This window comes from Condylura cristata, unplaced genomic scaffold (assembly GCF_000260355.1).
Source record: "Condylura cristata isolate star-nosed mole 26May11 unplaced genomic scaffold, ConCri1.0 scaffold00036, whole genome shotgun sequence".
NCBI classification, from domain to species: Eukaryota; Metazoa; Chordata; class Mammalia; order Eulipotyphla; family Talpidae; genus Condylura; species Condylura cristata.
This window is the reverse complement of record NW_004567137.1, coordinates 13,578,377-13,604,796: the sequence shown is the minus strand read 5'-3', so window position 1 is coordinate 13,604,796 and position 26,420 is coordinate 13,578,377. Positions and strand designations below refer to the sequence as shown.

At 47.8% G+C, this 26,420-nt stretch overlaps 2 protein-coding genes across 4 annotated transcripts in view; one reads left to right on the top strand and one right to left on the bottom strand.

Annotated features, from left to right (window-relative positions):
* LOH12CR1 (loss of heterozygosity, 12, chromosomal region 1) overlaps positions 1-11,812 on the top strand; it is a 68,036-nt gene extending 56,224 nt beyond the window's left edge. For all 3 annotated transcript variants that reach the window (XM_012732854.1, XM_012732853.1, XM_004693270.2), the window contains exon 4: positions 7,086-11,812. In XM_012732854.1, coding sequence (XP_012588308.1) covers positions 7,086-7,316 — 231 coding nt within the window. In that variant the 3' untranslated portion in view covers positions 7,317-11,812. The remainder of the gene's footprint in view (positions 1-7,085) is intronic.
* A 3,307-nt stretch (positions 11,813-15,119) lies between these two features.
* The window catches only part of DUSP16 (dual specificity phosphatase 16), a 71,435-nt gene continuing 60,134 nt past the window's right edge, over positions 15,120-26,420 (bottom strand). Inside the window, exons 5-7 of the mRNA XM_004693269.2 lie at positions 23,752-23,911; positions 19,009-19,132; positions 15,120-17,207 (exon numbers count right to left, since the gene is read on the bottom strand). Of these exons, the coding sequence (XP_004693326.1) occupies positions 16,025-17,207; positions 19,009-19,132; positions 23,752-23,911 (1,467 nt within the window). The 3' untranslated portion in view covers positions 15,120-16,024. The remainder of the gene's footprint in view (positions 17,208-19,008; positions 19,133-23,751; positions 23,912-26,420) is intronic.

Genomic DNA, 26,420 nt, shown 5'->3' with positions numbered 1-26,420 from the left:
GCTCAAAAGAAAAATACACAGCAAGATAAAGGATTTGAAATGCCAGAGAGGTAGGGATTTGCACAGGGTGGCCTTGCTGGAAAGGAACTTTTATTATGCAGACCTCTTGGCTAGTACAGAGCTATTCAGCAGACTCTTCTCCAAATTCGGTCGGTACCTCAGACTTATCAAAATTTTCCACCAGTGACAGTGATGGTAGCCAAGAGTCTGTTTTCTGTTAAAAATCTGCTCACTCTTATTCTTGCTGGTCTATTCTGAGCTGGGGACATCCTTGCTCCCTGCTGGAAGCTGGGAGGACACGTGAAGGTCCATTCTCCTTTAAAAAGCATCTCCAGTTGTGTCGGGTCCCAAGGAACCCTGAAGGATTGTTGTAGCTGGGTCCGTGTAGCTTGAGGCAACAGCCACCTTCTCTCTGCCTATGCTGACAGACTGGACTTGGACATCAGGCCTCCACTTGCCATTCTGACCTCACAACACCCCTCTCATCCTGCCACACATGGGGCGCTTTCCCTGGTCTGAGGCTGCCACAGACCATCAGAAATGACTAGAAAGGTCCTCCCCAACCTGCAGTCCAGAACGGTAGGATGTGAATGTGGAAGCACTCTGCAGGATGGGGGTGCTTTGTAAGGGGAGCAGGCTTGCATTGGGGGCAAATTCACTTATTTCAAATGCAGCACAGTCTGTGACTCTGTAGACACGTGGGCATTAGTAGCACAAGTCCAGGCTCGTTTCAGGGACGACCCCACACTGAGGTGGAGCCTGTGGAGAGCTAGCTTGTCTGCCAGCCACTCACTTGCCGCTGCATCTCGCCACAGCCCCAGGGCCACCCTCCAGGCCCAGCGCTCACATGGGCCCTGGTTTCATGCTTCCCACTCACCTTCTGAAGGGCTCCGAGCAGGCTCTTCAGTGAGCCAGGGAGGTTCAGAAAGCCCGGGGCCCTGGTTGCAGAAAAGGAGGAGTCTTCTCAGGGGTCTGAGCCTGTGTGCACGTCTTACGTGGTCGCAAAGTTCTCCTTGGAGAGGGACGTGGCATTTCTGTCCTGAGCTTTTATTTTCACTTTGATTACTTTTCCTGATTTGCTGTTGTTCTGTGTCACCTTCTGGCCTTCTGGGGGTCGGCAAGGCAGAGAGTCATGTAAGTGACTGTCACAGTCTAGCTTTGGGAACTACTGAAAGACGGGAGACTTTTCCTACCTTCCTTCCAAGATGTAACATCACAGAGGGTGAGAAGGCAGAAGGGGAAGTTGGACAAGCCATAAAATAATCATTGAAACCATGTGATGCAATTCAAATTCTTGAGGTCCTGGTATCTCTTCATTTTCTAGACGACCCAAATTAAATTTGTTCCTCTACCAAGACATTTAGATATATTGTTTGAACAAAGGAAACAGAGTCACTTCAGAAAGTCCATTATGTGGCAATAGATGCCACTCAGTCTGTGGTGTAATTAATGAAAACATTGGCGACAGTCTGCCCATTGTAAGCCCCTTGCGTAACAGGAAATGGCAGACTACTAAGGAGCTGCAGCGGCTTACGTAACTCTAGAAGGCAGCGGAGCCTGCACAGTGTCGACCATTGCGCTCCTGGCTGCAGCCTCGCTCCACCTGAGCAGCTCCCTGTTGCTCCTGGACAGAGAGACGTTCGTGTGACTTGACGTGGTCATCTGCTTTTGGCATTGTCAGTAGCTTTTTGGTTTCATTATGGGCAGGAATGGTGTCTTGAAAAACTTCACTTGAGACCAGTTTTCACCCTTGGTCATAATTTGTTTGACCAGGTAGGACTACAGAAAGGAAATGTCACCGGGGATGCTGGTGACTTGGGCAGCCGTGCCTAATGTGGTGGGGTGGCCCTGGGTTCAGGAGACCCGAGACCAGCAGGACTCGCTAAGTGGACTCAGCTGTATTGTTCAGCTGCTCTGGAGCAGTCTCCTCCAGACACTGTGCTGTGGGGGTGTGAGCCGTCTCCCCTGACCACCGGCAGCGCCGATTCTCTGTCCTGAGCCCCCGTGTGAAGTCAGGGAGTGTGAAACGCTTCTACAAGTGAATTGTCAGCATGTGGTGTACCCACTGGGCCCGAGAAAATGTCACTCAGATTTATCTGCCACCAAATAGCTTGTTCCCTTTGGTCTCCTCTCAGTTTTTTTTTGGTAAATGCCCATGTTATTTAAGTCTGCTACTTTGTTATTATGAAAATAAATGCTGGTGGTTGAGTTGGAAGCAAAAATGTTGTTTCATTCAACACTATAAAGATCAGCATTTAAATTCATCTGCTAGGAATTTCCAGAAGGTATTGAGCACACAGCTCACCATGGAGGGGCGAGGGGGCATATACCTCAGAGGCAGACCCTGGGCTACATGTGAATTCTGCCTTTAATTTTTGGAGAAACTTAAAACTCTTTTCAAAGTACAGCACTATTTCATACTCCTACCAGCAGTGTATGAGGGTCCTAGTCTCTCCCTAGCCTCACTAGTACTTTCATTGTTGCCCTTTTAATTTGGCCACCCTGGTGAGCTGTAGTCTCTCCTCATGGTTTTGAAACCTGTGACTAATGATGGAACAGCTGACTGACTGGCCATTGTCTGTCTTCTCTGCAGAAAGAAGAGGTATTTGCAAGACCAGATAGAGATAGGAGGTTGGGACTGCTGAGATTTGGAACATGTGGAAGGTTGAGGCTTTCTGTAAGATGTTTTAGAGGACTCCTCCCCCTTACATTTTAAAAGGGCAGGTTTATTAGGAAAAGCAGAAAGAAACGAGAGGCACCTGGTTGTCCCAGGCGGGCAGAGCAGCCTGGAACAGTTGGCTTAGAATGTGACATATCGTTTGGGAAAGTCTTGGTTTTATTTTAGTACCATGAAAAACAAATTTCCAAGCATATTTGGTCATTCTGTGGAATTTGTTATAATAATACAACATTACATTTTTATAGCTGTTCTATTTTTAGTTCATTCTTGTGATATCATCTAGTTATGTAGTTTACATAACCTTCACAACACAACTCAGGGATAAAATAGATGGGTGGACACATTATTATTACCACTTTTAAAAGGTAGAAGCTCTGACTTCTGTAATGAATTATTAGTCATGTAAGGGTGGCGGGTTTGAAGAAGGAGGATGAACCTACATTGCTTAAAACCAATATTATTTCCATCTCTGAATAGATATTTGAGCATCACCAAGTCCCCACAGACTGCTACTGACCTTAGAATTCATTATTTGTGGAGCTATAAAGCAGGAGGTTATAAATTTCCATTCAGGGAAATTTATGTGCCTGAAACTAGGAACATAAAAAGAACAGAACTGCATAGCAGTGTGTGTTCACTGCTTCTCGGGACGCAGAAGGCTGTCCCTCGGAAGGCGGAACAGAGCGGGGGCAGGCTTGTAGTGTGAGAAGAAAGGCTCAGCCCTTTGAGCTGCCCGGCCCCCCCAGGCTTCCTCCCCGCCTGCTTCCTACTGCCCTCCTTGGGAAACAGGAATTTAAGCGCAGGGTGAGTATAGAGAAAGGGAGCTATGCTGAGACTAATACAGACTGAGCTTGAGGCTTAAGTTATCTGAGAGGTATCGCATTAAAAGTTGAACATTACTGATAGAGGGTGGTAAAGCTGAATGACTTTTTTTTTATAATATAATAGTTTATTTTTACATCATTTTGTACATTTTTTTTTCCATCTCAGTTGTAATCCCTGCGCGTTTCCCATCACCGAGTCACCCGTGTGCCATCACCATAGTCCCGTGCATTTCCCTCCCCACCCCCCCGTTTTTGATCCCATTCCCCACACCACCCCCACAAAATGTCTCTGGTATATGGCTGTTCATTATTCTTATTATTTTCTCGCCTGGTCCATTAAACTGCTTTGAGCGAAACCATCCGCTATTTTTCTTTCTCTTTCTGGCTTATCTCACTAAGCATGATCTTTTCCAGCTCCATCCAAGTTGCTGCAAAAGACATGTGTTTCTCTTTTTTGGTTGCTGAGTAATATTCCATTGTGCATATGTACCACGTCTTTTTTATCCAGTCATCTACTTTTGGGCACTTGGGCTGCTTCCATGTTTTTCCAATTGTAAATAAAGCAGCAATAAACATGGGGGTACAAGTATCTTTTTGAATCAGTGTTTTTGTGTCTTTTGGGTAGATACCTAGGAGTGGGATTGCTGGGTTGTAGGGAAGCTCCATGTTTAGCAGTTTGAGGAACCTCCAAACAGTTTTCCATAGTGGTTGTACTAGTTTGCATTCCCACCAGCAGTGCAGGAGAGTTCCTTTTTCTCCACATCTTCGCCAACATTTGTTATTGCTAGTTGTTTGAAAATGTGCCATTCTCACTGGGGTGAGGTGGTATCTCATTGTGGTTTTAATTTGCATCTCTCTTATTACGATGAGTGACTTTTTTTTTTTTAAGGTTTATTTTTTTATGCATACAGAGCCGGGGTACAGGCCAGAGGTACAGGGGTAGTGAGAGGATTCACCAGAGAGAGTGGGGAGCAGAACAGGCAGACTGACGAAGTACACTGCTGAGGATAGCAGCAGGCGGGTCAGGAGAGGTCTGCCACGCCATGTGGATCACCTCTGGGATGGGCGGGGATCGAACTCATGCAGAAGTGGCTTTAGCTTCTTAGTGCTGTGCTTTAACCCGCTGTGCCACCAGGGAGGGCCCACGATGAGTGACTTCTTTTTAATGCAGTATTGTCTTTTTAATGCAGTCTCGAGTAAGTCTTGAAGCAATACTTTTTGGTTTTTTAACATTTTTGTAAATTCCAGTGACTCAAGTATTGGAATACCAGCAGTCAGTTGTTCATACAGACTTGAATTTTGCCAACTGTGGAGCCGTTGGCCTGCTCATTTTTCGTTTTGACCTACAAAGGCGTTATCAAGCTTGCAAGTTAATCTTGTACACACTTAAGGCTTTAGAATTTAGAGGTGTTTTTATGAAGTGCTTATCTTTTCTAACTTAGAGGACAGCTGGGATGTCATCTAACAGTGGTGACAGTTACTCATTCTCGTGGCTGAACACAGAGATCAGAATTGTGGAAGGACTTGTAGGTAAATTATGACTTCATTTATCGTGGCTTGTGAGGTATTTTTGTCAAGAAACTTTGGAATGATTCACATGACTCTGTTGTAAGATTTCAGTAGCAGAAATACAGAACAAAAAGAAAACATGTCAGCGAAAAACACAATGGTAAATTGTCATCTGAGTGATTGGGTAAGCCTTGAAGATAGTTAATGTAACAGAGGCGAGGCACAGCAGTAAACTCCCAGCTTTACAACAAAGATAAAGTTTGTCTCTCTGGATATCTCGAAATGTCATTATTTCTCCTGCCCTTATTAGCTAAATTCTCTCCTTGCTTTTTCATTTTTCATGCAAAAGAAATTCAAGAGTTAGTTTCTATTTCTGTTCCCATAGATTTTATGATTAATGGAATTGTTTTTCTGGAGGTTGTTGTAGGTGTTTTGTTCATGTCACCTGCTTACTTTGCACATCAATCCTAAAAGTTTCCTCCTCTGGGGTTATTTTTCTTCCATGGTTTATGGTGGAATTGACGCTTGAAAGATATATTATGTCTAAGCAATATGTCTGGATTATGTGTGCTCAGCTGAGCCTCAGACATGATATCGCTTTGCAAAAAGTGCTGCACTCATGAAACACGTGCCCCCCGGATGTGGAAACGCCTTGCTGAGATGGGGGGCAAATCGATCAAGTAGCATACAGGGAGAGGGGATGATGGTCAAGGACCTTAAACATAATAGTTGACTAGTTGGGGCCTTGGAGACATTTCATGTGACCTCGTCGGTTGTCTAGTCTGGTAGAGTTGGGGTGAGGAGGGTCAGGAATGCCCCTGTCAAGGGAAATGTGATACCCCAAAAAGGTTGTGAATGGTAAGAGGCTGTGTAATGAGTCATGCTGGCTTTTATGAGGAGACCAGGGCCCCCGCGTCCGCCTCTTGGGGCAGGGCTGGAGGGCCATCCTGATGAGGCCTGGCCTGCACGGTCACGACAAGTTCCTGGCTCACTTCCTGCGCAGTGCTGCTGACTAGACAGGGCTGTGCGACCCTCCAGAGGCAGTATTTCCACTTTAGTTGGGTTTCCTATTCAGAGGGAAGAACCAGCATGGAAAAACAAGCGCGCCTTTTCTTAACTTCCCTCCTCACATCCCCTCTCCGCACACGCAGTATAAAAGTAGAGTGGGTGCTTCCCTTGGGGCCAGCTAGGTTCACCTGTGCCTTCATTAGTTTGGTTTTGCTTCTATCGGGTCACTCCAGAGGCTCTATGGTCACATGAGTTGAGGCCCTGGGAGGCTTGTGCTCTTGGAACCAGCCAGCGGGGCAGCAGGAATTGCACCCGAAGTTCCGGATATAAACTTGAGTCTGGGGGGCTTGTTTCTCCCCTGCAGAGGAGGGGTACAGGCATCTGATACACTAGAAGCGCCCTCCCCTGTTCTGTCGAGACAGTAGGTTCCAAAGAACTTCACTTGGGGAAGAGGAGAGACCCAAAAGGGGGGCCTGGAGCCTGCACTTTGTTTTCCTTGAGGAAGAGGGTACATGAGGCCACCGCCAGTGGTCTGGTCCATGGTGTGGACTTGCGGTTTCCCTGAGAGACTTCAGCAGCGGCTCGGGAAAGGGAGGACAGGATGGGGACCTCGCCCTGAAGCTCCTCTGTGCCAGGCTGAGCCCTGTGCCAGGTGGGTTTGCCTGTGCCATCTCGGTGCCTTACTCATGACAGCCTGCCACTCTGGACTGTGTCCAGCTGTGTGCAGTTCATACCGGAGACAGAAAGGGCAAGTATTACCCGCTCGCGAGGCAGAGCCAGGCTCCAACCCCGGTCTGACCCCCAGGCCCATAGCCTTCCCCGTGGAGAGCGTGGCCAGGGGCTTGGCCAGAGATTGAGTGGCTTCCACTCCCAGACACGGCGGCGGCGGCCTTTCCTCCCTGCGAGGTGGCTCGGGGTCCCCCCACTCCCCACAACCTGCACGTTTTGCTGCCTGCGCAGCAGCAGCTTCTACTCGACCGTGGAGCGCTGCTCACCTGGACGCCCGGTCCCCTGGAGCCGGCCAGGGCAACAGGCCTAATGTACTGCCCTTTCTCTCCCCACAGATGGATCTGTCTGTCGAAACTCTCTTTAGCTTCATGCAGGAGCGGCAGAAGAGATACGCCAAGTACGCCGAGCAGATCCAGAAAGTCAACGAAATGTCGGCCATCCTCCGCCGCATCCAGATGGGCATCGACCAGACCGTGCCCCTGATGGAGCGGCTCAACAGCCTGCTGCCCGAGGGCGAGAGGCTGGAGCCCTTCAGCATGAAGCCAGACCGCGAGCTCAAGCTCTAGAGCACGAGGCCTCTCCTGCCCGGCCGCTGCTCCCTGGGACAGAGCCGGCACCGCTGGGACTCTGGGGACATGGGAGCCAGGTGGTGTGACAGGGCCGGGGCTGCTGGTCGGGGTCTCGGCACCCCCAGAGGAGGGTGAAGCAGTGGGGCTGGTCTGAGAGGCAGACTGTGCCCCACCCCCTCCCCGATGCATTGGCCGGTGCAGCAGGAACTGAACTGAGTCTGTGATAGCTGAGGTCGAAACGTCTAAATTATTAGGATTTCGACACAGAACTCTGCCTTGGGGGTTATTTTTACTTTAAGTTTTTTGTTTCTTTTAATTGAAAGTGTACATTGTCTAGCCCAGCTTGTGGAGTGAGAAGTGGCAAGAAGGGGAGAGCAGCTGGGAAGCCCTCGGGGCGAGGGTGGTCAGCAAAGGGCGGGTGCAGCCTGGCCGTGAGGGTACTCTGCCCCCCGTTGGCTTCCCATGAGGGCCTCTGGCCACCCTCTTCCTGCCCAGGGAAAGTGCAGGTACTTGTGTGGTGTGCGGGCCATGGTGCCCCAGATGTCGTCTGGGGACTCCGAAGGTGCTGTCTACAGCCTGCCCGGTTTACCTCCCGCCGACAGTTGGTTTTGTTGGGGCAGACATAGTTGAGTGTCTTTATATCACTCCCTGTGGGCTTCCAGCTCTGGGAACAAGGGGTTAACTAGCAGCTGTGTGACTCATCTGGTAAACTGGGGGTGCTCGAGGGCTTGCAGGGTTCTGAGGGAGGAACCTCTTACTCTAAAGTTCAGGCTGACTGGGCCCAGACCCTCTGGTGCCTCTAGTGCCATGGAAAGTGCCAGAGGTGCAGGCTGGTGCCACAGGCAGCCCTGCTGGCTCCAGCCGGGAATACGCGGGCGCCCTCGGCAGCTTTCTGGAGGAGGCTCCAGTCTGGAGGTAGCGGTGGGACATGAGGGCCGAGGGCTAGCGGAAGGGGAGCCTCTCCCAGCCCACCTGGCTCCCCAGATTCCCTCTGGCTTAGCGCCGGGCTGCTGAAGGTGCGGAGGGCACGGGGTGCCCGCAGAAGGTGGCTCTAGATGTCGGGAGTAGCCTTCGGTGTCTTTGTAAGATTAAAATTGCTCCCACTGCATTGAGCAGACCTCAGGTAAATGTCATTCAGTTCTACTCTTGCATCGTAATCAGACGCCATGTCGCAGATTTTCAGAACCCAGAACAAAATCGAGGACATAAACAGCTGAATTAACAGAGGAAACATACATCAAGCTAATGAAAATGTTGTTTTAGTCCATAGTGAAAAATTAATGGCTTCAACTATAATAATGTAAAAATCAAAACCATGAGGCAACTATAGAGCAGAGACATTGTGTAGAGAGGAGGGAAGAGGATCCTGGCACGGCCGCAGGAGCATGGGACCGGTGTGACGGTGCTGGGGGAGCTGGTGGTGGGAGTTTCACGGGAAACCATACATTGTACAACAGTGAAGGATGATGCAATAAATAGATTAAAAATACCAACCGCTTCTGGGATTTTTCTGAGGACACAGAGTACCAACATCGTTCATTCCCTTTGAGCTCCAAAGAAGCAGCAGCCCTCAAAGGCCCTTCAGCGCCACGCCATCCCCTGGACCCGGCCCCTTGGGAAGGGCAGCAGAGGCTGAGGAGAAGGTCTGAGGGAGCCCTGGGGCTGGAAGCCAGGTGCTGGGCCTAGGGCGCTCGGCCTGCAGAACTCGCCGGGCCACACTGACTGACACGACAGTCGGTGTCACACCCTCTGATGGTCGATGTCAGTGGGGCCTTCACCCATTTCTGCAGGAAATCAGGAAAGATGTTCTGTGACTGAGAACTCTATTCTTAGCTGCGGTTATTCTAGCGAATGTCGTGGAAGGGGGGAGGAGTCAGCCACGCTCCCCGGAATGCGTCTTCCCCTCACTGTGCAGTGTCCCCCGAGCTGGGTATTGAGTCTCCACATCATCAGGGTTCTGGCTCCGGCCCGTGTCTAGTCCACACTCCCTCCACACTGTTTCATGCCATGCTTTGTCCTATGATTTTCTTTCCACCATTTCATAATGCCTTTTACTATCTGATATTTGTTAGACTAGGTTCCAGCTAGACTTATTTTTCCTAACTTCAGTCTGTTCCATTTCAGTGGGCAGAAAGAATATCCATCCTTCCTTGGCCTAACTTCACAGGAAGTGGCATTCTTAAGTATCACCTTTGTTCTTTTCACAAGTTCCTGGAATTCATAGAACCAGCTCTGGACACAGGGACAGGTTCATGACTTTCAAAGAATGAAGGGTTGGCTGGTTGTCCAGAGCTATAAAAATTGCTCGGGTGCCATTACCCTCACTGCACTGCATTTCAGCGGTTAATAGGCTGAAGGTGGCAGAAAGGCAGCTGGAGCCTGGCATGAAACGTGCTTGCTGGCCATTCTTCCTCCAGCTCCCCCTGCTTACGGAGCAGTTGGATAAACATGGCATTAACTTAGATGTGGGTCCCAAGCAGATGTGCTAGTCACTGCTGGGCAGAAGCAGAGAAGAATGCTAGGTAAACGACATCACTTGAAAGAATTCTAGTTCGTTTAATATTGATGGTGTGCGAGGGTTTTACAGTCTTGGCTAAACCGAACCAGAATCCCCCTCCCTGCTGGTTTCTGTTTAGGGTTGGCCACGAGACACGGGCATGAGCTTAGTTTGGGTAGCAGCCGAACGTTGCATCTCAGCGTATCTCTGACCTCCGCGGCACCCTGGGCCGGTCTGCAGCCTCTCCAGCCCCCCAGAGAGCTTTTCCTCCATCTTCTGCAGGTTGGGCCAGCGATGGGACCTGCTTATCCTTCAACTGTGGCTCCCGGTGAGCAGCAATGTGCATTCCAGCCTGTTGCTGGCACATTTCATTGTCCTGTGTACCCTCTTTCCCAGCCTCCCAGGGACTCAGGTGAAGGAGCAGTAGACTCTCGCCAGCTCATTTAATGAAGGGTTTAATGTAACTTCCCTTCAAAGACACCTTATTCTGCATCACCCCTGGTGGCTCTTCTCTGACTGAAACCTTACGATCACTCATTTTGCTTTTACTTTTTCCAGTGAATTCTGAGAATCTGATCTGCTATTGTGAGAAACAGCGATGACGAATTTCTGAGGGTTAAATCCCTATCACTGCACAGGCCACTACAGGATGTTTCAGGGGTGAGAAAGCAACCCAAGTGTCAGAGTGTGGCTAGGAGTTTCCTGCCTTAATCTTTGCCAAGTTCATTTGATTTCCTGGTGCCTGTCTGTACCCCCTCTCCAGTCTGAGCTGGTCTGGATGGGCTCTCAGGCCTCTCTGAGCTCAGCGGACCCTTCAGCTAAGCTGAGCATCTTCACCAGCTGCCTGAGCACTGGCCCTGCATCTCCAGAGTGACTAAATTCAAGTTATTCTGTCTAGTGGTCCCCTTTCAAAATCCTGTGTGTGTGAGATCATCGCTAACTCCGGACACTATCAAAGAGGCCTTGCTTCACTAGTGGAAGGGCAGTTTGGTAGAAGCTGGCCTTCAGCCCTTCCGTTAGGTGCCTGTAAACCTGCAGTACATGAATTGCGAGTTAAAGAAGTGATGGTGTAGAGTTTATGTCTGTTATTTAACAAATACCATGTATGTTTCCCTCAGTTTTAGGAGTTTATAGCTATACACTTATGTGTACCTGTTCTCCTGAGGTAATTTTCTTAGAATATGAAGTGTATTTTGAACATAGATTATCTCGCCAGTGTTCTCTGCAGATTAGTTTTGAGGACTTAATACCCACAAGTATAGGAATGCACTCAAGAAATGAGTTATTTTTATGGTAGTCTCTGGGTATTCCTTTGCTTTTTCCTCCACCAGAGGTTAGAAATCTTTCCCTTACCTTTTAGGTCCTACAGACATGCTGTTCTCTGGGTTACATAAACCAAGGGGGCTGGGGGGCTGACCTGTGCCATGGTTCTTCATGTTGATTTATAGAACTAACTTAGCCTTGGCACCTCCCTAGCAAAACTAGGCATCTCTGGAACTGTAAGCACACATGTATAAAACTACAGCGATTCAAAATTTTGACTGCTGGATTTGTTTATACCTCAGCTAAACCTGGATATGTAATACTCAGTAGGAAATTACTGAAAATGTTGATACTAAAGTTTAAAGGGCAGAGGGAATGTGTGTAAGTGTGTTACCTCAGGTGTAAAGTGTCTTGTAATTAATTGTGAAGTGCTTTTGTGTCTCTGTTCCTTTCCCTGACATCTCATTTCCCTATTGAAAGCGATACAGTGTTCTAAGGGATGTCGTGTTGTTTGCTATTTATAGTTAAAAACCCTCAATTTCTTGCATATGCCAAGCACACATCTTCCATTCCAATGTTGGGGCTACGAGGGGAACTGTAACTGCATCATTATCTATATACTTCACACCAAAAACAATAAAAAAATCAAACCTTTTTCAGCAGTGAAATCCAGTTGCTTCCTAGTGTGTGACCTGTGGCACGCAGTTGCCTGCGACCCTTACTCCAAGGACACTGAGGGCCAGAGGGCACCCATGGGAATTTATGGACATGTCAGTTAATTTTTTTGCCAATCAAGATGTGGTCCTCCTGCGGCTTAACTTACAAAGTTTTGTGGCCCAAGTGCTTTGAATTCAAAACTGTCATAACTGACCAGAGGGAACCAGACCACAGCTGAAGGACAGTCTCCTATGGCCAAGGCCTCTGGCCTACAAGGTCACGTCCTGCATCCCCCAGGGGACATTACTTCCAAGGACTAGTGTTTAGCCAGAACCAAAGGAGTGAAACGTTATCAGCCCAGTTTGATGTCTCTGGACATAAACTGCGACAACCTGACTGGCTTGTTAACGGTGCTGTAATTTTCCAGTTGGTTTTGCAATGCTTTGAAGATAGAACCGAGTATAATTATGCTGTACAAGGATGAATGGGCCCCACAGAGTGCCAGAAATAACCTACTTCCCTCTTCCATTTATAGATGCAGAGTAATATTCAGAGAAAAGCACAATCTTTGTTTACTACACTCAAAACATTCTTGCTCAGTGTCAGAAAAACAAGGTTTGGAGTTACAAGTTTTCATCAGCTGGCCGGGTAAGCATACCTTACCCCTCGCGTCATTTTTTTGACCTGAAGGCTAATATCATTCAGGGCCCGTTTAAATTTTCTCAAGTTCTCCTCAGAAAGCCACACCTCCCCCATTTCCCTTTAGTTTGCCTGTTCTGACTTTAAGCTCTCAGACCCAAACTCATCCTCTATCCCGCCTGCCCTGAACAGGCTGTCTCTTAAGAATTCCAAATCAGTTAGCATTTGAGTAGTCACTGGCTTGGCCTTACGTCTTTCCAAGCTCTACGTCTTCTGACCTGAAACCTCCTCCCTCCTGCCACCTTCCCGTGCCAGGCAGCTTTATTCTGCTCCCTTAGTCCTTTCCCACGCTCTCCTCCATTTATTGCCAGGTCCAGGACAGTTCTTGCTTTTCTATTTTCTCAAATCGAAACTCGGACGGCTTCACAGCCAACTTCCATGACATCCCCTGTGATTCTCTTTATCAATACTGTTCTGCGCGCCTGCACTGAATGGTAAAAGTTTTATTCCTTTAATGACTAATTCTTTAGTAGCAAACAGGTAAAACAGCTTCTTGTCTTGTAAGTCATCATGGCCAGTGTCATGTATAAGCAGAGGTCACGAGGCCAACGAAGACCACTCTTCAGTACAGCCGGCCCCTGACCCACGTAGGAAAGCGTCTCTGTACGTGCAGATTTTCTTGCAAACACATGATGAAAACTGATGGGATCAATAAACACGGTGCAGTCGAATGCATTTTCCTTGTGATTTTCTTCTTTTTTTCACTATCTTAAAAACACAATCTGTAATCCATATAATATATAAAACATGTGTTCACTGTTTATATTACCATGCAGGCTTCTACTAACCACAGGCTATTAATAAAGTTTGGGGGGAGTCAACTGACAGATTTTCAGCTGCACAGGGTGGGGTGGGGTGAAGCTGGTGCTCCAACCTCTGAATTGTGCAAGGGCCAATTGTATTCCACCCAGTTTTTCCTACAAGAATGACCAAACCATTCACATCTTACATTCGAATGTACCACAAGTGGGATCTGTCTTCTTAACTGTGCTAGTTCTGGACTCAGCCATAAAATCTTTTCAAGTACCCCGGATTTGGACACTGTTTCAAGGCCAGCTCTGAACTGCCAGGTTATACGCCTGTCTCTCATGTGCACAACAGAGCATGAACAGCTCTGATGGCCGCACTGTTTTCTGTCCTCAGACTTAAGGCCACTCCTGCTTCCTTTTACAAAGTGGCTGCTGCTGCTCCAGCCAAGTTTATAGCTGCAAAGAGAAGTCCTTTTTCAGTTCTGTATAAACAGGCACCAGTTTTGAGTTTATTTCATAATATTATCATACAGGACACATCAAATGAGAAATGCACAATGTAAACATTCTACAGCTTGCCTTACGCCAAGAAAATGCTATTCATATTGAACATTTATATACACCACTTCATTTTGCAAATATCCGAAACCGATTTCTAGCATTCTTATACACACATCTGGCTTTGCTCCTTAAAAATCACCTTTCTGTGTCCCCTGAGGAGACTCCAGGGCTCCCCCACCCAATTACATGCCCAAGCCAGAAGGTCCAAGCTGTCCAGGCCTTACCTCTCACACTGCCCTTCCACACAGTGGTCTGGACTCCAAGAACTGAGACTGACTCACGGTTAAGGACTGAAGCTTGTAATGGATGGCAGTGAGTTACAGGCAGTGCGAGGCGCGGGCAGCGGCCACAGGAATCCGACTGATGGGAGGCGAATTTCCGCCCAGCGACCTCATACAAACCACACCCCTCCATTTTCCCCGCCCCAAACTTAACACTGGAGCCACTGCCTGACCCTCTAAACTGGCAGCTGAGCCTAGACTCGGAGTGGTGAGCTTTGATGCGCCTGTGTCTGTGACAGACTCCCTGAGAGCACATCTGATTAGACCTAAGATTTAAATGTAGACAGAAAAGCCCAGATCGTGGCATGAACGTTCTCAGGATGGCAGGAAGGCAGGAGGGCACTCCCTCTGCTGCTTGTTCCCCTTCTGCCTTGTTCTACATCACACACGCAGCGCGCGTCTCTAGTTCTGTGAAGCTCATCATGGCGCCTTGTCACTGTGCTGCCTTCAGCAGGCACCGCAGGAAGCCAATCCATCACATCCTGCTCAAAGGGCCACCCATGTCCCACTGGGAGAAAAACCCGAGGTGGGCATCGGCCACTGCGCCCGCCCCGCCCCAGGAAGAGCCGCAGGCAGGACCAAGTCGGGACACTTGAAAGCAGACGTGCTCCCCGTCCGCCCGAGCCAGGCCCTCCCTCCCAGCTACCAGGGTGGGCTCCGTGTAGTCATGCTAGGTGGGGCTCAGGGGCCACCTTAATCCTGCACCACTCACATACACCCCACCTCTGGGGTCGCAGGGAGAGCCGGGCTGCGGCTCGCGCCCTGCTTACAGAAACCAAAGCCCAACACCTTCCGCACTGCCTTACTCTGGACATTCCTGGTAAATCGGACATTCAAGAAGTCGCTAACAGTATCCGCACCAAGGGGCAGACACACCGCTGAAGTAACTGTTTCCTGCCTCTACTCAGCAATCTTACCTTGAACCTGGCCCTACTTTTTCCTCCCTCTTGGTGGTTTCTTATAAAATTCTACCTTGCGGTTACATTTTTACACAATGTACTTGCAATGAAACAGAAATGGAAAATTTCTACTTCTGCTAACCTGCACGTGAGGCGGCTATGCTACCAACCCAAATAAATTCACATCTAGCTTTAAACCAAGTTAATCTTTATTTAAAGGATTAATAATCCCATTTCGAACAATTGTTTGATTTATAAAGAGGGAGATAGACTTGTTTAGCGTCCCAACCTTAGCATACATACATCACTATGACCAGATGTCTGGCTGTTACATTGAATCCTAGATGGCTTCCCTTCTCTTTCTTCGTAGAGTTGAGAAAAAGAAGGAAAAAATTAACTACCTCCATCCAGGCCCAAGTGGGAATTTGTGCATAGACAGTCTGAATTGGTCTGAAAGTGTGGCTAGCTACCTACCTATTCACGACGCGTAGGAAATGGGCCCAGACATGGCAGTGGTGAGAGCCCCGACTTCTGTCTGAGGTACTGGGTTTGCTCTAAGCACATCTCGGCAAGGCCCCTAATGGCCGGTCCAGCAGAACGATGCTCGCGTCACCTGGCTGTCAGGTGACGTGGTGTGGATGTGGTCACTTCTCTTGGATCGCCATCAGGTTCTGTCCCTAAGAGGGTCTACCCACCCGACCCACAGGCTGGCTCAGACTCAGCACTAAGGTGCACTACGGCAGGGACTGGACAGAGAGAAGCAGTTGAGTGCTCTTTGAGCACGGCATGAAAACAGTAGGGGATTCCGGCCTGTGACACCCAATAAAACTTGATTTAGTGAGAACAAGAGGCTGTGCAATTCACTGCATTAAATCCATCTGTCGGAGAATCTGGCATCTGCCCCACTTCTGTAGGGAGGAACACTAGCTGATTTCTCGGATGCAGATGTGGAGAGAGAACCACTGTGTTGATCCATCTTTTGCTTTTACACCATAGCTCCATTTTCCAAAAATATATATGTACATATATATATTTCAGATTTACAGGGAATATTTTTCGTGAACAAGGAAAAAAATCCATAGAAGCCACAAGCACCTTCTCAGGAGACCTCGATGATTTCCATGCTGCCTGAAAAGCTGGACTGGCTGCCCACTTTCCCCAGGTCCTCCCGCGCCCTGCCCTCTGACATGATGCCCTCTCCAAACTCCATCTGGCAGCTCCGGCGTTTAAACTGCTTTTCAAACGGGCTCTCCTCGTGCCAGCTGCGCCGCGAGTCCGCCCTGTCACCTGGCTTCTGCCGCCTGCGCACAGAATAGACGGGGTCGCTGCCTGTGGGCAGCTGGCTGCAGCTGCAGGCCGAGTAGCTGGCGCTGCCGCCATAGATGGCCGAGGCGGAGTAGAAGTGAGACGACTCCGTGGCAAAGTACCAGCTGCTGGTCAGGGAAGGGGTGGAGGTCTGGGGAGCCAAGATATCTGAGTGCCAGCCCTTGAGGCCCAGCCCAGCGGCAGACTTCGCGAGGTGCTGCTGGCTGGTGGACAGGCCGAAGAGGAAGTTGGTGTGGTGAGTGTCCTCCACACTCCCGCTGCGGTGCAGGGGGGACAAGAGGGGCCTGGGGGGGGCCGCTCCGCCGGCGCTGGCTCTTACTGCATGCAGTCGCTTGCTCTGGCTGTCTGTGGGCCTGCTGCTAGGAGGCTTCTTGGGGACGTCGGCCTCCTCCTTATCTGGGCTGCTCTCCGGAGTCTGCTCGGACACTTCCTCCACGGGAGAGAACTGGCATAGCTTGCTGGTCCCGTCCAGCGTGGTGGAAGGTTTGTAGTATTCCAGAGCCTCTTCTGAGGAGGAAAAACCACGCAAGGACGCTGCCATACTGGCTGAGTATGAGACTGACTTGATGTCCAGCGAGAAGGAACGCTTGAGCTTACTGCTGTCTTCCAGCCTGTCTGAGGGCAGGTGGAGCCCGCTGAGCGCCTGGGCCAGGGAGCCGTCCTCCAGCAAGGCCGGCTGGGCGCTGGGCAGCACACCGGCAGGAGGCACCGGCCTTTGCCCTGCTGCCGCTGAGGTAGCAGAGTTGGCACAGGGCGGACTGAGGGGCGCCTCGCTTTTCTGGCTGCCCTCTGGGACCGCAGGGGCAGGCTCATTTGGCTTCTCCAGGTGCAGTCGCTTGAGTCTGCTTTTTGGCCCCGAGGCTCCAGTCTGGTTCTTAATCTTCTTCTCATAGTCCAGGAGTTGGCCCAGGAAATTGAAGTTTGGAGAGATAGTAGGTCTTTTTTCTTTCACAAATCTACAAAGAGGAAAAAATTTTGAATTTTACCACCATACTTTATCTTATAGATACTAAGTGACTCTCCCAAATGTCTTTGGGAGATGAAGGGCTTAAAAGTTGAAATAAAAAGGGCTGAAGAATAAAAGGCCCTCTACACTGAGGAGCTAGAGAACACATCTCCAGAATATGCTAGAAAGATGAGGCCAGGCCCCCAAAGGCCCTGGCTTTCGGCTCCTTGTGTCTGAGCCCCCAAAGGTCCTGGCTTTTGGCTCCTTATTTCTGAGCACCTGAGGCCTTCCCTCTGGCAGGGACACTGCACACCAGGGCCAGCGTCAACATGCAGCATGACCAACTGCTCCAGCTCTGACGTCTCCACCTTGTGTTTCTCAAAGTTCCCAGACTTGCTTTCTCAAGACAGCTCACACCTTTTAGTGACTGAAGAAAAGGGTTTCAGATGGCTAGAGCATCAAAGCCCTTCCTTCTGCCTGTCTTAAACAGAATAACCGGCTACAGAGTATCTCTGTGTATCACCTGCTCAATCCTCAAAACTACCCTACATCAGGAGGTGCAATTATCCTCATCATATAGAGACCAAATCACATTATTACTTGCTGATTCAAAACCAGTCTGGATCTTTTTTGTAACCACCATATCGAAGATGTGCCAGGAGGTAGAAAAGAGTCATAGGTAACTTTTATGTCTCATTAGAGGAAAAACTCTTAGAGATAGTAAGTAAATTCTTCAGTGCACCCCGACCCTCATGGACGTTCCTCACTAGATGCAGGAGAAATAATAATGAAAACATGTTAGCTGAGTAAGAAGAATCAAGTCTCCTTGGAAATCAAGTCATCTAAAGCAAATTAATAGCCAACAGTAACTGGCTCAGGTCTACCGAGAGTAATTAGGGTCCACATAGTAATACTTTAATATGGCGCACTGGGGATGGTTCTTCTGGTCTGCTCCCAGGGCAGGAGGACCTTAAGGGAAGAGGCCTATGTGGAGATAGGGAAGCTACTTCAGACAGATGCAGGCCCCACTGGAGGGCAAGAAGCTGTTTAGTGGCTAGTTTCCAACTTGAGGGGGAAAGTTCAATGGTTACAACTGATCTGTTCCACTGTCTAATTTATTGTTCCTTTGTCACATAGAAATGACCACATCTACCCTACAAGACAGAGAATTTGGCATGGAAACCCCGTGTGTGTGGCTAGTTACTGTTACCTGCCTACCTTCCATTTTGAGAGAGGGGAACAGGACAACTCAGTAAAAATCTGGGTAACTCTAGAATTTTTACTTATGGCATGGAGTCTAACAACTATTTTTATGTTTGAAAGTATTAGACTTTTTCCTCACCATCATAGACCCCAACCTGGAGGCAAAGTAAGAGATTCTATTAGGACTGTTCTACTCTTGTCCTTTTTCTTGTCTCTACCTTCAAACAAAGCACAATATCTATAACAGGATAGTGCTACCTCTGCGTTGAGTTGTTTAGTAAAACTTAAGACAGCAGCTGAGAGTGAATTTAACACAGCTTAGGGCTGTGTGGAGGTAGGGAAGCTACTTCAGACAGATGCAGGCCTGGCCAGAGGGCAAGAAGCTGTTCAGTGGCTAGTTTCCAACTTGAGGGGCAAAGTCCAATGGTTACAACTGTTCCAAAGCCAAAAATGCATTCTTCCATCTTTGAAATACCACTGAAAAATCCAAAGTCACCTGTGAAGAGTGGGAGTAAAACAGTCAAGGTTGATTTTAACTTGGTGACCTGCCTCCTCGCTAAGGTTCAGGTCAAGTGAAAAGCCAGTCAAGGACACACTCCTGTCCTCACCTGTAAGCTTCATCGAGGGACATATCCATCCTCTTCATGATGTAGGCAATGGCGATGGTGGCTGAGCGAGAGATCCCGGCCAAACAGTGCACAAGGACACAGCCGTTGGAGGCTTTTGCTTTCTCTGTGAGTCAAAATTCAAGAAGGGTCACAGCAGTGAGGACTTGTTTCCATTTACTGCCTTGGGGTGTCTACCATCTAGAAATTCAAAGTGGATCTCACCTGTTTACAGGTTTATCCTTTCAAATGCTTTCCAGGAGGTAGGGGAAGGTGATTTCCCCAGCACTTACACAGAAGGCAGTGAAGGGCCAAATGTGTCAATAAGCACTTTGTCCCTAACACAGGCTCCTGGCTGTAATGCAGTACTTTACACTGTGCTCTTTTTACATTGCTATTTTAGTGACTTTCCCAGAGCATAAATCCTACATTGTGATTGCATGATTCCACTTGTTTAGTGCAGAAAACTTCAGAAATACAGAAAAGAACAAGGAAATGAACATCCAAAATTCCAGCCCATAAGGTATCACTAATATTTTGTTTTCTGACACAAATTACATATGACATCTTAAAATTTGTTAAATATATTTTCATTGCAAACATATACAATGTTACTATTTTTAAAGGGAGGGAGGGACAAGGCAGAGACTTAATCAAAATGCTACTACATCACAAGACAAAAAGATGCTACCTCAAACTATTTTTAAAGGAATGGAACTCTGAGAGCTACCTTCCTATAATTTCACTATTTTTCTTCAGGAGACTTTTTGGCCCAATTTTATTTGCTGAACTTAAGGTCACTTTTATAAGGACCAAAGAAACTTTCATCCCTTCCTTGACTGCCTCATTGCATCATGTTAATCCACCTCAACATGGTAGAAGGGATTCTGGGAGGGCTGTCTGAACAAAGAACTAAGGAACATTCTATTCATGCACCATGTCTCATTGCTGAAGAACATTTGACCCTTCAGGTGGGAGTGGATAAATGATCACACAACCATTTAAACAGAGTTCATTCGAAACAATGGCAGGTACTCTGTTCACCCAATTATAGGTTGCTCACAACCAACGATGACAGGTGGAGCTCAAGTCTCCCCTTTTGTCCTTGTTCTGGTTGATACCAAAAATTCTAATTCTTGGAATTAACAGAGATCCAAGGAATCTGCTTGTAGCACCTGAATGACACAAGGCTACTGTAATATCACTGTGTTCTACGTTATAATGTTACAAAGCTCTAACATAGGACTAGCTATTCATTACGTAGAAAATGTAACAGTACATGAATGTTGGGTAAATGAAGATTGGTCAGGCTTTTGACCGCTGGCCTGTGTGACTGTCACCTGTGGACCTGTTTGTGCTCATACAGGAAGCTCTTGGTGCATGGGCTCAGGGTACACACGCCTGAGGGGTACACTAGAGTGTGGTGTGGGTATGTGTAAGTGGGTATGCGTGAGTCGGAAGGCTGAGCATACAGGGGCAGTGTCACTCAGAGAGCACTACACTGGAGAACAGCTATGAGAAGACAAGTGACCACAAGAGGCAGGACTGTGAGATGACACCAGAGAGCCCAAAGAGAAAGTGCTTGCTGGCACTGCAATGAACCATCAATCACTTTCTCTCAAAAGGCCAAATACAGGATGTGCAGTGTGTACCACAAACATACTGGCAGGCTGAACATTTAAAAAGCAACTTTATTTAAAAACGTTAAAGGATTCGAAGGGGAAAAGAGCCACCAGAACAATTCAGGGAGAATATATGGCTGAACAAAAGGGAGCAAGGATAATACGAAATGGGTAAGAGAGCTAGGGAGGAGGAGGTGACATTTGTGGTGCTGAAAAAACAACCCCCAATTTTTAACACAGCTGTTGTGTAGGAAGAGCCAGTTATGGCAGGCACTTGGTGAGGGACTCCAACACACACTTCACCTCTTTTAATCCTCGCCATACCCTCAAAAAGGTAGACATGTCATCTTCAGTTCCATGTCAGGAAACTGAGAAATAGGACTTTCAACTCACCCCAAATCATTTAATAACCCACAGAGGCGTGACTCCTCAGTTTGGTCCCAAAGTACCTCCCTGCATGACCCAATTACAAAGTCAAGAGTTTGGGGTTGGGCCAGAGCCACAGAGACAGAGAAGAAGGAGAGGGCCCCGCAGAAGCAGCCAGCTAGGCCTGCGGTAGCTCACGAGTAGCTCAAAGCTACTAGTTCCCTTTGACACGGGGATACTATGACCGCCACCTGAAAGGTGAACTGACACTCAGAGAGGCTCCACAAGGTTTGCAAAGTGAAGAGCAGACTCTGGTACCCTGAAATGCGAATCACAACCAGCAGGAAGGCCCTGACCGTACAGGTTTGAGGACACACACACTGCACCCCCTGTGGCCACTATTCAGGCGGTGGGCTGAGTGCCCGGTGCCCAACAGGCCAGGAAGTCTCCAAAGGCAGTAACATTTCTGCTGAGGCCCACAGGACTGCTGTACTAACTTGCTCTTGCCATGCTTTCTATGAAAGGACGCGGAAGTGGCTGAGAGGACATCTTAAGTCCATGTCTCTCACAGTGGAACAGAGAGGGAACTACAGTCATGAGGAATGGGTCTGTGGCCCTTCTTGGTGGTGCAGGGGTTAAAGTCTCAGTGCTGTCAAGCTATCGCCAGCCACTGCAGCACGAGTTTGATTCCCGGGCAGGGAGGTGGCCCACCTGGGCCTCCCTGGTGGCACCCTATGGGTTAAGTCACAGCACTATGAAGCTATCTGCAGTCACTGCAGCACGAGTTGATCTCTGGCCAGGGAGGTGACCCACGTGGCGCAGCAGACCTCTCCTGTCTTGCCTGCTGCTCCATGCACTTGTGAGTCCTGGTATGAGGGGAACTTCATGTGACACTCAGTGACCAACGGTGGCTGAAACAGCCTGAGGAAGACAACTAGCCAATAGTGGACACCGGCTAGATGCCCAATGTGGGCTATAGTTCTGCCATGGGTAATTTGGGTGGGATAAGGAAGGTGAATCACCCTAAGTAATTACAGCCAAGCAAGGGAAATACTAATAAGCAAGTAAAAATATTTTCAGATAATACAAATGAGTTATAAAATGTGTTCGTGTGTATCTGATCAATGTGGAACGGGGTTAAGTTTTGTTTGTATGGGTGAAGTCTATAGGGTGACCCCAATATCTCCCCCTGAAAGAAGAAAATAAGAGACCATCCCTGGTAGCACAACAGGTTAAAGCACTGTAAATCTGTGAAGGTGGCCACAGCTGCTTTGGTGCAACCTCTGCCCTGGAGGTGACCCACAGGGTGCAGACCTTTCCTGTCTCACCTGCTGCTCCCCTCAGCAGCGTACTTCATCAATCTGCCTGTTCTGCTCCCCACTCTGTCTCTGGTGAATCTTCTCACTGCCCCTGCACCTCTGGCCTGCACCCCAGTTCTATATGCATAAATAAATAGATCTTAAAAAAAGGAAAGAGAGAAGAAAATAAGCTGTGGGCAATGTTACTCATATTCTCGGTTTTCTGCTAAAATCATGAAGCTCAGGCTTCACAGAAGCAGTTTGTCTTTTTGCACAGATCCTGAAATTGAAATTTTAGCTGAAATGAGAGCCAGTCCTCTGGATCAAAAGGACCAGCAATGGAAACATGAACCATGTTTAAAAAAAAACTAAGAAGTCTTTTAAAAACTGAATGATATGCTGAGTATTTTTCAGCAATGAAATTTGGGAAATTTGGTTTGCGATTATTTTAGCATCAATTATCTAAGCCCATAAAGCTGTTTGCTGAATTAAAGATCCTAATTAAAGATAGAAACTTCTGCCATTATGGATCCTTGAAAAAGGGGAATGTTTCCGCATTACCCCAAGCTCCCAAAACATAAGGTAGAAAACTCCTCTGACAGATGAAAGGCTATAATGAGGAGCTTAATTTTATGTATTTTCCATTTCAAAAGGAAGCAGCTTTTTTTTTTAAAGTTATAGTAACTTATTCAATCCATTTAATTATGAATTAGAACTTGTGTGATGAGGATTTAAAAAAAACAACAAAGCCTCCTCCCGTGGATGTCAAGAGTCACACCTTGTTATGTTCTCAAGTGCCAGCAATGGTTCTCTCTGTCCAGTCGCTCTCCCCGAAACCACATTTCAAACAGACGTCACCATGCACCAGCAGACCTGATCCTGTGGCCCCAAAGGGTCACCACAGCACCTGAAGCAAGGGTTGGGGAGCTCCAAACCTGATGGGTCCAGTGAGCAAAACCGTGTGCTAAAGGTCACACCTGGAGACAGCCACACTCAGAGGCGCATGGGGATTTTATTAGACCCCAAACTACTCAAACTGCTGGCCTGTGGGCTGAGGCTTACGTGTCCTGTGACATGCAGACTTTAAATGTCATGAGATTTGTTTTCACAGGATTTGCCTTTCTTTGGGTAAACAAGGCAGCAGCAAGGTAAAACACTGGTGAAAGCCACCCAAAGTTCCCCAGTCTTTTGTAGGATTTGAATGGGTAGATAAGGTGATTTAGTCCCCCAAGTTTAATTGATTCTCTAAACACTTGCAACACACAATCAGATCAGGCCAGCCCCTCACCAGATAAGCAGCACCTTCTGTTGTTTTCAGACTCATGAAATCTCAGAAACAGCTCCTTTTCTCTCAAGGCAAAAAACAAAAACAAAAACAAAAACAAAACAAGAAGGGAGGGTCTCCACAGGGCATAAGGCTGTTTCACACAAAGCGCCTATCTGTGACTCGAGCTACTTACCAATGAAATCTACCGATTTGTCCAGCCAAGGCAAAATTTTCTCACAAAAGCTGTCATTCACAGGTACCCGCAGGAAGTGAGACTCAGGGATGAAGTCAGGCTTTGGGCAGGTGTTGCTGGCATTTAACACGTAGCTGATCCCATTCTGCTGCATCAGCTCCTGCAGAGGGAGGGAATTAAAGTGACCGATAACACAGACACGGTCATCTTGAAGGAGCAAAGCTAGATGTCATGATAAGAGCTACTAGCTTCCTTGAAATAATGAGCATTAGCCAGTGAAATTCACAAACCTAGCTCAATAATGTGATAGACTTAAGTTTAAAGCAGGTTTTTTTTTTTAAGGCCAAAGGGAGCCATTTGAAATAGTGTGCTTATACACCTGAGAGGAGAAAACAGTGTACAAGAAATGAACAGTAATAAAAAGTATATGAAAATGAATTCCATAAAAATTTTTAAAAAAACAGTGTGCTTGAAGATGACACATCACCAAAACACATCAATTCTCTACTATCTTCATTTTGAGAGCAACGGAGATGGAGCAAAGAATACAAATTAAACCAAGTTTAATGTGACCTTGGATTATATGCACACTGAACACGTTGAGTCTTCTCAGCAAGCAAGTCCTAAGGCATTCTTCCCCCAAACAAAATCAATTTCCAGAGCTTTAAGTATAAGCCCTCCATACTGAGGAAACAAACATATATCGTCTCTTAAGTTTCCAGCCCCAATTTCCAGCTACCTATGGATTTCTCTATTTGGGTGTTCCATTAAGCCCTTCAAATTTAAAATATCAGAGACCCAGCACAACACCCTTCTTCCTTCTCTGCACCCCAACTCCCATTTCCTCTCTCTAATCCCAAAATTGGTTTATGATCGTAACATCCATGCAGATGCTGGAGGTAGAAAAATGGGATCACTGGACTCACCCTCCTTCCTCACGACCCCCCACCCACGTGTCTGCTAAACCCTGGTGGTGTCATTGCCCACTTCCCAGTCATGTCTCAGTCCTCACTGCCATGGCGAAAAAGCCGCCAGGAGCTCTCAGGGCTTGCAGCACTTCCCCCTTCAAAGCACACACTGGCCAGAGAGAAGAGTGAGCTGCTCTAATTAAACATGCACGAGTTCTTCACACTTTTAATCTCATTGTCTGCTCCAGTCCCATAAAACCAGCAAATCGCGCAACATCAGAGACACCCGTGCACCTGGCACAGACCTCTCCTGTCTCACCCGTTGCTTCCCTCAGCAGTGTATTTCAGTAGATCTGCCGTTGCTCCCCTCAGCAGTGTATTTCAGTAGATCTGTTCTGCAACCCATTCCATCTCTGGTGAATCCTCTCACCCCCACCCCTCTGAATGACACCTACACTTCTTCTATGCAAAAGTAAATAAATCTTTTTAAAAAGAAATTAACCAGCTCTATTCCCTCTACCTCTGATTTATTGATCATTCCTTCCTCGGTCCTCCCACAGTACTTTGCTCTCCCTATTGCTAAAGCACCAACAGAGTGTTATTATTAGCAGGTTATTCTCGCCTCTTCTCCCAGGAGCAAAGTAGTGAGGTATTGGGCTGTCTTGCTTGTTTTTCTTTCTTCAGCACCTGGACCACACTTGCACCCAACATGTGTCTGTTCACCTGACACCCTCTGCCGTTTCCCAGGCCAGCTCATATAACTTGCTTCCTAGAGGCATCCACATCTCCTCTCAGGAAATGTTCTAAGCCTGGCACAATTCTGTTTTAAGCAACTCTGGCCACTTCCTTTGCTTGGAATGCTAGCTCCTCTGCAAACGTTTCCCAATTAACCTGAAAGACGGTTGGTAATTGTCTCCCTATTTTATCCTACTAAAGTATGCAATTATTCCCTAATCCCTTCATTTACCACATCTGGCATAAAAAATACATTTTACTTTACATAAAAAGTCAGCTTAAGAAATCCAGCTCATGGGAGCAAGCCTCTCTCGACTGTGAGATGGTGATGTCAAGAATCCAATATGGGCACAAGGCACTTTTGGGGGCCAGGCCCAAGGCCAGCCTGAGCTGGTCCCATACGCTCCAACTGGCTTACAAAGCAGGCTGTGAAGATCTTACTGCTGTTAGCTGCAACTTTTAAACTCTGGTGCATGTAGCAAAGGTCACATCTGTCCCTCTACCCGACAGTAGCAGCGGGTCGCGGTCGCTTAAGGGGCCCTTTTATATTTATATTGCACAAACAATCCTACACAGATTGATTAAATTAAAAGGAAATGGAATAGTAGCACTGCTTCCCACCCTGCTGAGCAGGGAGCCAGAGAGGTTTCTGAGGACAGGGGCTGACGCAGCGCTGGGGCAGCTAAGGCCCCACCGGGAGGCCGTGGGACTCTCGTGCCAGTCCAGACCCGTCATGCTGCCGTGGTGACTCAAATGTGGGTTCCCCCAGAAAGAATGTAACAACATGCCCTCTGACAATCAGCCCAATAACCACATTTGTAGAAAGGGCCACAAAACCGAAATCCAATACAAAAATAGTTGGTGTGCATCTTCACCAGAGTCCCGGCATTATCTAATACGGCCGTGGCACATGGCGCCTATGAATAAAACGGTAACCGACGCTTAGTGGATGCCCTTCTGTGCGAGGCACTAGGCATGTAAATGGACTGTCTCGTTTAATTCTCACCACACCCTTTGACACGGGGA